We start from the raw sequence: 12,636 nt of genomic DNA, 5'->3' as shown, positions 1-12,636 counted from the left end.
CAACCTCTACCTCTCCGACCTCATCCCCGGCTCGCCCTCCGAATACCTCGACCTCCCCCCGACCCCGCACCACGAGCAGGAGCAGCAGCAGCAATCCTCCGACGGCCACGGGGGAGGTGGAGGCGGCGGCGGCGGCGACTCCCCCTCCTCCACGCCGGAGGACCTTGTCCTGCCCTTCATCTCCCGCATACTCATGGAGGAGGACATCGACGACAAGTTCTTCTACGACTTCCCCGACAACCCCGCGCTCATCGAGGCGCAGCAGCCCTTCCTCGAGATCCTCTCCGATCCCTCCTCCAACTCCACGTCCGACGACAGCAACAACCGCGCCGTCTCCCCGTGCTCCCCCTCCGACGCCTCCGTCGGCAACGCCGCCCAGCTGCCTCCCACGCCCGCCGCCGTTGACTCCTACGACCGCTTCCAGTTCGAGCCCGTCGACCTCGATCCCGCCGCCTTCTTCGGTGGCGGCGCCAACTCCGACCTCATGAGCTCCGCCTTCCTCAAGGGGATGCAGGAGGCCAACAAGTTCCTGCCCAGTCAGGACAAGCTCGTCATCGACCTCGAGGCCTCCTCTGGCCAGTTCTTCAAGGGCGTCGAGGAGGGCAACAAGTTCCTGCCCAGGGAGGACAAACTCGTCGCTGGGTTCAATGGCCACGCAGCTCCTGCGCCGGCGCCGGCTGTGCTCAGCGTAAAGAAGGAGGAGGCGGTGGATGCGGTCTCGGCCAACTCTGGTGGCGGCCGAGGTCGGAAGAACCCTTACCATGATGACGAGCTGGAGCAGGAGGGTGGCAGGAGCAGCAAGCAGAGTGCGCTGGGAGATGACGTCTCTGCACGGGAGATGTTCGACAGGATGCTGATGCCCTCAGACGAGATGTGCATCGTGCAGATGCAGAACCTGCGGATCGCCATGCAGGAGGCGGTGGCCAAGAATGATAGCGGCGGCGGGAAAGGGGCCAATGGCAAGGGGAGGGGCCGGCGTGGTGGTTCCGATGTGGTGGACCTGCGCACGTTGCTCATCCATTGCGCGCAGGCTGTTGCCACAGATGACCGCCGGAGCGCTACAGAGCTGCTGAAGCAGATCAAGCTGCATGCTCGCCCTGATGGCGACGGGACTCAGCGCCTCGCGCATTGCTTTGCGGAGGGCCTGCAGGCGCGGATGGCGGGCACAGGTGGCCTCGTACACCAGTCGCTCATGGCAACACGCATCTCAGCTGTGGACATGCTCAAAGCTTACCAGCTGTACATGGCAGCCATCTGTTTCAAGAAGGTGTCTTTCCTATTCTCAAACAGTACAATCTATAATGCCTCCTTGGGGAAGAAGAAGATACATATCATCGATTATGGTATACAATATGGGTTCCAGTGGCCGTGCTTTCTGCGACGGATATCAACAAGGCCTGGAGGGCCGCCAGATGTAAGGATCACTGGTATTGATCTCCCTCAGCCTGGGTTCCGGCCAACAGAGCGGATTGAAGAGACAGGGCGCAGGCTCAAGAAGTATGCCCATGAGTTTAATGTGCCGTTCGAGTACCGGGCCATCGCGACGGCAAAGATGGAGTCGCTCCGCAAAGAGGATTTGAAGATTGATCCTGATGAGGTACTCATTGTTAACTCCTTGTTTCAATTCAAGAACTTGATGGACGAGAGCGTTGTGCTTGAGAGCCCAAGGGATGTTGTGCTCAAGAACATCAGGAAGATGCAGCCCCACACATTCATCCATGCAATCGTGAATGGCTCATTCAGTGCCCCATTCTTTGTGACACGGTTTCGGGAGGTTCTGTTCTACTACTCGGCCCTTTTTGATGTTCTGGACACAACCACCCCAAGGGATAACGAACAGAGGATGCTGATTGAGCAGAACATCCTTGGGCGTGCTGCCCTGAATGTCATTGCCTGTGAGGGTACAGATAGGGTGGAGCGTCCTGAGACGTATAAGCAATGGCAGGTAAGGAATCAACGGGCAGGTTTGAAGCTGCTGCCATTGAATCCAGAGGTCATTGAGCTAGCGAGAGACAAGGTCAAGAACTGCTACCACAAGGACTTTGTGATTGATATAGATCAGCACTGGCTCTTGCAAGGATGGAAAGGACGCATCCTCTATGCCATCTCGACATGGACGGCAAACGATGCTAGCTCATAAATTTTAGCTGGCGTTTTCACTTGGCAATGCTTATAGCTCTAGTTATGTCAATATAATGTCTGTGTGTTGTGTATGGACCATGGTCTAGTTAAGTAGCCTTGGATCAGTGGATGCAGTTTCTTGAGGTACGCCTTTCCTGAATTTGGTGCATATTTGGCATTCCGACATGCAGGTGATTCTGCTCATAGGGCCAATTTGTGTGATGCAGGTCATGAGAGAGATGGGTAGCCCAAGATATATGCATGGTTTTATGTATTGTGAATTACTATGTTGTAGTCATGTTGCCGCCTGATGCCTAGCTATGTGTAGAGTTTAGACTTTGGTGTCCTGATCTGGATGGATGATGTTTGCTGAATTCTGATACGTGCCTGTGATCAATCCAGTCAGTTGATCAGGTTGTAATTCACACTAGTCACTGTGTTCTGTGTGCATAGTGCACTGTGGCAGGCAGTAACATTTGTATGAAAAACTTGATGAACCTTGCTTTGGCTAGTCTATTATGTTTTGTACCATGAGAATCATCCTTTCATGATTAATTCATGCAGGAAACCAATTATTTTGCGCACATATCTGAAGCTCTGACATAGCTCAGCATAAGATTCTTCGTAATTGTGCAGTAAGCAAAGCTGGGTCGGTTGTCCAGAGTTTATTCAGATTGTTTGGCGCTTGGCATGGTTGGGACCTGTCATGGATTCAGCAAAAACAGGCCACCTCTCTGGTTTTATGGAATCCTGGGAGGCAGGTGACTAAGGACCTTTTCCCCCTCTAGACAAAATGGACACTGAATGATACAGCTCATGCCTATGCATTGCTATCTCAATAATTGTGAGAGAAATTAGCTTTAAGCTTTCAGTCAGTATGATTTGATTTGTGACGGTTCCATAGACCGATGATCTGGGACATCACATTTCAGTTCCTGGTAGAACCCAATGGTGTATGGGAAAGTGAAATGCCAGAATAGTTTAGTTCCACACCTGAACCGAATCCCAGGGAATTCTTAACAAGATTGTGAGGATCAAGCGATGCTGAAATAACATGGGGGTAGCACAAGACATGCAGAGTACCTGGTGCTGCTCCTCCTAGAAAAGATAATCAAGGGCAAAAGAATATGGTTGGACCACATGACAAGCTGAGCAAAACAAGCTGAGATAGAGACCGCCGGTCAGGGTGCATGCATCGATCGAACCTTTGTGCAGCAGTGCAGATATATACTATTGGGACTGTGATCTTGTTTTGATATTGCCCAGGTTGTGTTTTTTTTTTGGAAGATCAAAGCGAATATGGCACCGTAGGAGATTAGTACACTAGCTCGGACACCGTATGAGCTGATCCTGACCTGAAGAAATGGGCGACATGGTGCAATAGGTTGTCTAGTACTCTCTCTGTAAAGTTGTGATCTAAACGCTCTTATATTTTTTTACGGAGGTAGTATAACGGTAGTGCTCCCTTGAGCTTATGGAGTTCTCTCCAGTAATTTGATAGACTTCTTGTGCAAGAAGCGAAGGCGAGCCGAAGGATCTTCATTCCAGAAGTAGGCACCCGGTTTAGCTACAATGTGTGAGTTCATTGTGATTTGTGAATTTGTGCTGTTCCTGTTTAGTTGAACTACTTTTGCATGTTTTGTGTTTTATCATTCAGTTATCTGCTCGGTACATACTCTGTTGGTGTATGTTTTTATATTTTCAGGAAATACGCTAAGTTTTTTTTAATGACCAGACTAAAAAGATAATGCCCTCCCTCAAGAAGTTTTGTCTGGGTTTGCCTCGGCAATTTTATATCTGCCATAGTTTTTATATTCTTGGTGCACATGTAGACGAGGTCACTGCTTGCGACACACATCTGCAATCACTATACACCTGCACATGATTCCACGCTAAAGAATGCCTCGGGGGGCAGGCATTCGTACTAAGATACCTCGTTGACAAAATCCAGATCCAGTGACCGGATCTTTCTTCTTCTCGAGGAACAGATCGATGGTGATCTTTGGGCTCCATTTGCGTGTACATGTTTTTCAAAATAGAGAATTTCCACGTACGTGTTCTTTACGTTGTAGGCAACTTTCATACAGTCGTCGAGTTATGGGTTCTCAACTGGGATACCCAGAGAACGTATCTGGCGATACAACCTCTCAGGGGATATAATGCCCCAACAGAATGTGGAACGTTACACTAGTAGAAAATATGGCTTTGGTCCTGGCCAGATCAGAGCATTAGTCCCGGCCGTGTTATGAACCGGGACTAATGGAAGCATCAGTTCTGGTTTGAGCGGCTAGGACGCTGGCCGGGCCTTGGCAGGGCACCAGTCCCGGTTTAACTGGGACCTTTTGGTGTCTGAAAACGGGACTAAAGGGTAGGTCTTTAGTCCCAGTTGGTGTCACACTTAAGTTTTCTCCTCTCCAAGCTCGACCTCCAAACTACATTTTCCCTAAGATTTATCTAGGTTTGACGGTGCACCAACTACACAAGTGTTCAAAAAGGTTAGCTCCTTCATTCTTTCATCTCTCACTGCTAGTTTAGGTCATTTCAAATGCTCTAGAAGTAGAGTGGTTTGTGGGTTTTAGTGGAGGAGTATATTGGGAGTTCATTTGATTTAGATGCACAATTTGAGCTCAAATTTGTAAATATGGTTGAAGCGTATGCTTTCGCAGGGACGCGTTGCGTGTTATTTATAGATCATAGGTACAAGGGCGGTAGTTCAGGTTGTTAGGGGATTGATCCTCAAGCTAAGATCTATACAAGATAGAGATCAATCCCAACTAACCTAAACTACCTAGAGTACAACGCGCAACCCAACTATACATGTACGTGGTTTATACTGCACCACCACGTACACATTTACATTGTCTAACAAAATTAACTCCTTAGAGTCTGCACATGTGTAGGGTGTCGTCCCGTCCCCGTCCCTGTCCTCAGTGCCGTCGATCGCCCGCCCCGATCTCGTCATCGGCACCACCGTGGTGAGCCTCTTGTTCTTATCTTCTTTTTAAAAGAAAAAAAAAATTCTTACTTGTATGATTTAGATAGCTACTTGTATAATTTTCTTACTTTTATTATCGTTTGTTATTATATAGTGCCATGGTTTTGGTATCCGCCCCCGTCGGCTCTCATCCGGTCTATGATTCGGATGTGGTATATTATCTTTTATAACTATTTATTTTATTTAGTGTTTATGAAAATTATGCTGACCAACATGTGTTGGGGAACGTAGTAATTTCAAAAAATTTCCTACGCACACGCAAGATCATGGTGATGCATAGCAACGAGAGGGGAGAGTGTTGTCCATGTACCCTCGTAGACCGAAAGCGGAAGCGTTTAACACAACGCGGTTGATGTAGTCGTACGTCTTCACGATCCGACCGATCAAGTACCGAACGCACGGCACCTCCGAGTTCAGCACACGTTCAGCTCGATGACGTCCCTCGAACTCCGATCCAGCCGAGTGTTGAGGGAGAATTTTGTCAGCACGACGGTGTGGTGACAATGTTGATGTTCTACCGACGCAGGGCTTCGCCTAAGCACCGCTACGATATTATCGAGGTGTAATATGGTGGAGGGGGGCACCGCACACGGCTAAGAGATCAATGATCAATTGTCTGTCCATGGGGTGCCCCTTGCACCCGTATATAAAGGAGCAAGGGAGGAGGCGGCCGGCCTAGGAGGAGGGCGCGCCAAGGGGGGAGTCCTACTCCCACCGGGAGTAGGACTTCTCCTTTCCTTGTTGGAGTAGGAAAAGGGAAGGGAGAAGGAGAAAGAAGGAAGGGGGCGCCCCCCTCCCTAGTCCAATTTGGACTAGTCCATGGGGAGGGGTGCGGCCACCCTTTGGGGCCTTTCTCTCCTTTCCCGTATGGCCCATTAAGGCCCAATACGAATTCCCGTAACTCTCCGGTACTCCGAAAAATACCCGAATCACTCGGAACCTTTCCGATGTCCGAATATAGTCGTCCAATATATCGATCTTTACGTCTCGACCATTTCGAGACTCTTCGTCAAGTCCCTGATCTCATCCGGGACTCCGAACTCCTTCGGTACATCAAAACATATAAACTCATAATATAACTGTCATCGTAACGTTAAGCGTGCGGACCCTACGGGTTCGAGAACTATGTAGACATGACCGAGACACCTCTCCAGTCAATAACCAATAGCGAAACCTGGATGCTCATATTGGCTCCCACATATTCTACGCAGATCTTTATCGGTCAAACCGCATAACAACATATGTTGTTCCCTTTGTCATCGGTATGTTACTTGCCCGAGATTCGATCGTCGGTATCTCAATACCTAGTTCAATCTCGTTACCGGCAAGTCTCTTTACTCGTTCCGTAATACATCATCCCGCAACTAACTCATTAATTACAATGCTTGCAAGGCTTATAGTGATGTGCATTACCGAGTGGGCCCAGAGATACCTCTCCGACAATCGGAGTGACAAATCCTAATCTCGAAATACGCCAACCCAGCAAGTACCTTTGGAGACACCTGTAGAGCACCTTTATAATCACCCAGTTACGTTGTGACGTTTGGTAGCACACAAAGTGTTCCTCCGGTAAACGGGAGTTGCATAATCTCATAGTCATAGGAACATGTATAAGTCATGAAGAAAGCAATAGCAACATACTAAACGATCGAGTGCTAAGCTAACGGAATGGGTCAAGTCAATCACATCATTCTCCTAATGATGTGATCCCGTTAATCAAATGACAACTCATGTCTATGGCTAGGAAACATAACCATCTTTGATCAACGAGCTAGTCAAGTAGAGGCATACTAGTGACACTCTGTTTGTCTATGTATTCACACATGTATCAAGTTTCCGGTTAATACAATTCTAGCATGAATAATAAACATTTATCATGATATAAGGAAATAAATAATAACTTTATTATTGCCTCTAGGGCATATTTCCTTCAGTCTCCCACTTGCAGTCAATAATCTAGTTCACATCGCCATGTGATTTAACATCAATAGTTCACATCACCATGTGATTAACACCCATAGTTCACATCGTCATGTGACCAACACCCAAAGGGTTTACTAGTCAATAATCTAGTTCACATCGCTATGTGATTAACACCCAAAGAGTACTAAGGTGTGATCATGTTTTGCTTGTGAGATAATTTTAGTCAACGGGTCTGTCACATTCAGATCTGTAAGTATTTTGCAAATTTCTATGTCTACAATGCTCTGCATGGAGCTACTCTAGCTAATTGCTCCCACTTTCAGTATGTATCTAGACCGAGACTTAGAGTCATCTAGATTAGTGTCAAAACTTGCATCGACGTAACCCTTTACGACGAACCTTTTGTCACTTCCATAATCGAGAAACATATCCTTATTCCACTAAGGATAATTTTGACCGCTGTCCAGTGATCTACTCCTAGATCACTATTGTACTCCCTTGCCAAAATCAGCATAGGGTATAAATAGATCTGGTACACAGCATGGCATACTTTATAGAACCTATGGCCGAGGCATAGGGAATGACTTTCATTCTTTTTCTATCTTTTGCCGTGGTCGGGCTTTGAGTCTTCTCAATTTCACACCATGTAACACAGGCAAGAAACTCTTTCTTTGACTGTTCCATTTTGAACCACTTCAAAATCTTGTTAAGGTATGTACTCATTGAAAAAACTTATCAAGCGTCTTGATTTATCTCTATAGATCTTGATGCTCAATATGTAAGCAGCTTCACCGAGGTCTTTCTTTGAACAACTCCTTTCAAACACTCCTTTATGCTTTGCAGAATAATTCTACATTATTTCCGATCAACAATATGTCATTCACATATACTTATCAGAAATGTTGTAGTGCTCCCACTCACTTTCTTGTAAATACAGGCTTCACCGCAAGTCTGTATAAAACTATATCCTTTGATCAACTTATCAAAGCGTATATTCCAACTCCGAGATGCTTGCACCAGTCCATAGATGGATCGCTAGAGTTTGCATATTTTGTTAGCACCTTTAGGATTGACAAAACCTTTTGGTTGCATCATATACAACTCTTCTTTAATAAATCTATTAAGGAATACAGTTTTGTTTATCCATTTGCCAGATTTCATAAAATGCGGCAATTGCTAACATGATTCGGACAGACTTAAGCATCGCTACGGGTGAGAAGGTCTCATCGTAGTCAATCCCTTGAACTTGTCGAAGACCTTTCGCAACAAGTCGAGCTTTATAGACAGTAACATTACCGTCAGCGTCAGTCTTCTTCTTGAAGATCCATTTATTTTCAATGGCTTGCCGATCATCGGGCAAGTCAACCAAAGTCCATACTTTGTTCTCATACATGGATCCCATCTCAGATTTCATGGCCTCAAGCCATTTTGCGGAATTTGGGCTCACCATTGCTTCTTCATAGTTCGTAGGTTCGTCATGGTCTAGTAACATAACCTCCAGAACAGTATTACCGTACCACTCTGGTGCGGATCGTACTCTGGTTGACCTACGAGGTTCAGTAATAACTTGATCTGAAGTTTCATGATCATCATCATTAACTTCCTCACTAATTGGTATAGGCGTCACAGAAACTGGTTTCTGCGATGAACTACTTTCCAATAAGGGAGCAGGTACAATTACCTCATCAAGTTCTACTTTCCTCCCACTCACTTCTTTCGAGAGAAACTCCTTCTCTAGAAAGGATCCATTCTTAGCAACGAATGTCTTGCCTTCGGATCTGTGATAGAAGGTGTACCCAACTGTCTCCTTTGGGTATCCTATGAAGACACATTTCTCCGATTTGGGTTTGAGCTTATCAGGATGAAACTTTTTCACATAAGCATCGCAACCCCAAACTTTAAGAAACGACAACTTTGGTTTCTTGCCAAACCACAGTTCATAAGATGTCGTCTCAACGGATTTAGATGGTACCCTATTTAACGTGAATGCAGCTGTCTCTAATGCATAACCCCAAAACGATAGTGGTAGATCGGTAAGAGATATCATATATCGCACCATATCTAATAAAGTATGGTTACGATGTTCGGACACACCATTACACTGCGGTGTTCCAGGTGGCGTGAGTAGTGAAACTATTTCACATTGTTTTAACTGAAGGCCAAACTCGTAACTCAAATACTCTTCTCCACGATCAGATCGTAGAAACTTTATTTTCTTGTTACGATGATTTTCCACTTCACTCTGAAATTATATGAACTTTTCAAATGTTTCAGACTTCTGTTTCATTAAGTAGATATATCCATATCTGCTCAAATCATCTGTGAAGGTCAGAAAATAATGATACCTGCTACGAGCCTCAATATTCATCGGACCACATACATCTGTATGTATGATTTCCAACAAATCTGTTGCTCTCTCCATAGTTCCGGAGAACAACGTTTTAGTCATCTTGCCCATGAGGCACGGGTCGCAAGCATCAAGTGATTCATAATCAAGTGATTCCAAAATCCCATCAGTATGGAGTTTCTTCATGCGCTTTACACCAATATGACCTAAACGGCAATGCCACAAATAAGTTGCACTATCATTATTAACTTTGCATCTTTTGGCTTCATTATTATGAATATGTGTATCACTACGATCGAGATCCAACAAACCATTTTATTGGGTGTATGACCATAGAAGGTTTTATTCATGTAAATAGAACAACAATTATTCTCTAATTTAAATGAATAACCGTATTGCAACAAACATGATCAAATCATATTCATGCTCAACGCAAACACCAAATAACACTTATTTAGTTTCAACACTAATCCCAAAAGTATAGGGAGTGTGCGATGATGATCATATCAATCTTGGAACTACTTCCAACACACATCGTCACCTCGCCTTTTACTAGTCTCTGTTTATTCTGCAACTCCCGTTTCGAGTTACTACTCTTAGCAACTGAACCAGTATCAAATGCCGAGGGGTTGCTATAAACACTAGTAAAGTACACGTCAATAACATGTATATCCAATATACCTTTGTTCACTTTGCCATCCTTCTTATCCACCAAATACTTGGGGTAGTTCCGCTTCCAGTGACCAGTCCCTTTGCAGCAGAAGCACTTAGTCTCAGGCTTAGGACCAGACTTAGGCTTCTTCACTTGAGCAGCAACTTGCTTGCCGTTCTTCTGGAAGTTCCCCTTCTTTCCTTTGCCCTTTTCTTGAAACTAGTGGTCTCGTCAACCATCAACACTTGATGTTTTTCTTGATTTCTACCTTCGTCGATTTCAGCATCACGAAGAGCTCGAGAATTACTTTCGTCATCCCTTGCATACTGTAGTTCATCACGAAGTTCTACTAACTTGGTGATGGTGACTAGAGAATTCTGTCAATCACTATTTTATATGGAAGATTAACTCCCACTTGATTCAAGCGATTGTAGTACCCAGACAATCTGAGCACATGCTCACTGCTTGAGCTATTCTCCTCCATCATTTAGCTATAGAACTTGTTGGAGACTTCATATCTCTCAACTCGGGTATTTGCTTGAAATATTAACTTCAACTCCTGGAACATCTCATATGGTCCATGACGTTCAAAACGTCTTTGAAGTCCCGATTCTAAGCCGTTAAGCATGGTGCACTAAACTATCAAGTAGTCATCATATTGAGCTAGCCAAACGTTCATAACGTCTGCATCTGCTCCTGCAATAGGTCTGTCACCTAGCGGTGCATCAAGAACATAATTCTTCTGTGCAGCAATGAGGATAATTCTCAGATCACGGATCCAATCCGCATCTTTGCTACTAACAACTTTCAACATAATTTTTCTCTAGGAACATATCAAAAATAAACACAGGGAAGCAACAACGCGAGCTATTGATCTACAACATAATCTGAAAAATACTATTGGGACTAAGTTCATGATAAATTTAAGTTCAATTAATCATATTACTTAAGAACTCCCACTTAGATAGACATCTCTCTAATCATCTAAGTGATTACGTGATCCCAATCAACTAAACCATAACCGATCATCACGTGAAATGGAGTAGTTTTCAATGGTGAACATCACTATGTTGATCATATCTACTATATGATTCACGCTCGACCTTTCGGTCTCAGTGTTCCGAGGCCATATCTGCATATGCTAGGCTCGTCAAGTTTAACCTGAGTATTCCGCGTGTGCAACTGTTTTGCACCCGTTGTATTTGAACGTAGAGCCTATCACACCCGATCATCACGTGGTGTCTCAGCACGAAGAACTTTCGCAACGGTGCATACTCAGGGAGAACACTTTTATCTTGAAATTTTAGTGAGAGATCATCTTATAATGCTACCGTCAATCAAAGCAAGATAAGATGCATAAAAGATAAACATCACATGCAATCAATATAAGTGATATGATATGGCCATCATCATCTTGTGCTTGTGATCTCCATCTCCGAAGCATCGTCATGATCACCATTGTCACCGGCGCGACACCTTGATCTCCATCGTAGCATTGTTGTCGTCTCGCCAACTATTGCTTTTACGACTATCGCTACCGCTTAGTGATAAAGTAAAACAATTACATGGCGCATTGCATACAATAAAGCGACAACCATATGGCTCCTGCCAGTTACCGATAACTCGGTTACAAAACATGATCATCTCATACAATAAAATATAGCATCATGTCTTGACCATATCACATCACAACATGCCCTGCAAAAACAAGTTAGACATCCTCTACTTTGTTGTTGCAAGTTTTACGTGGCTGCTACGGGCTTAGCAAGAACCGTTCTTACCTACGCATCAAAACCACAACAATAGTTTGTCAAGTTGGTGCTGTTTTAACCTTCGCAAGGACCGGGCGTAGCCACACTCGGTTCAACTAAAGTGAGAGAGACAGACACCCGCCAGTCACCTTTAAGCAACGAGTGCTCGCAACGGTGAAACCAGTCTCGCGTAAGCGTACGCGTAATGTCGGTCCGGGCCGCTTCATCTCACAATACCGCCGAACCAAAATATGACATGCTGGTAAGCAGTATGACTTATATCGCCCACAACTCACTTGTGTTCTACTCGTGCATATAACATCAACGCATAAAACCTGGCTCTGATACCACTTTTGGGGAACGTAGTAATTTCAAAAAAAATTCCTACGCACACGCAAGATCATGGTGATGCATAGCAACGAGAGGGGAGAGTGTTGTCCACGTACCCTCGTGGACCAAAAGCGGAAGCGTTTAACACAACGCGGTTGATGTAGTCGTACGTCTTCACGATCCGACCGATCAAGTACCAAACGCACGGCACCTCCGAGTTCAGCACACATTCAGCTCGATGACGTCCCTCGAACTCCGATCCAGCCGAGTGTTGAGGGAGAGTTTTGTCAGCACGACGGTGTGGTGACAATGTTGATGTTCTACCGACGCAGGGCTTCGCCTAAGCACCGCTACGATATTATCGAGGTGTAATATGGTGGAGGGGGGCACCACACACGGCTAAGAGATCAATGATCAATTGTCTGTCCATGGGGTGCCCCCTGCCCCCGTATATAAAGGAGCAAGGGAGGAGGCGGCCGGCCTAGGAGGAGGGCGCGCCAAGGGGGGAGTCCTACTC

General features: G+C 45.4%; 1 protein-coding gene across 1 annotated transcript; it reads left to right on the top strand.

Annotated features, from left to right (window-relative positions):
* Positions 1-2,705, top strand: LOC123119683 (scarecrow-like protein 34; the record flags this gene model as incomplete). The annotated part of the gene is given in 2 exon segments (XM_044539571.1): positions 1-2,265; positions 2,349-2,705. A coding segment is annotated over 1 exon segment (2,140 nt), but the record flags the coding sequence as incomplete, so codon positions are not given.
* Between the last annotated feature and the right edge of the window lie 9,931 nt (positions 2,706-12,636).

This window comes from Triticum aestivum, chromosome 5D (assembly GCF_018294505.1).
Source record: "Triticum aestivum cultivar Chinese Spring chromosome 5D, IWGSC CS RefSeq v2.1, whole genome shotgun sequence".
In the NCBI taxonomy this organism is placed as follows: Eukaryota; Viridiplantae; Streptophyta; class Magnoliopsida; order Poales; family Poaceae; genus Triticum; species Triticum aestivum.
The sequence above is the reverse complement of the archived record's forward strand: the minus strand, read 5'-3'. Positions and strand labels throughout refer to the sequence as shown.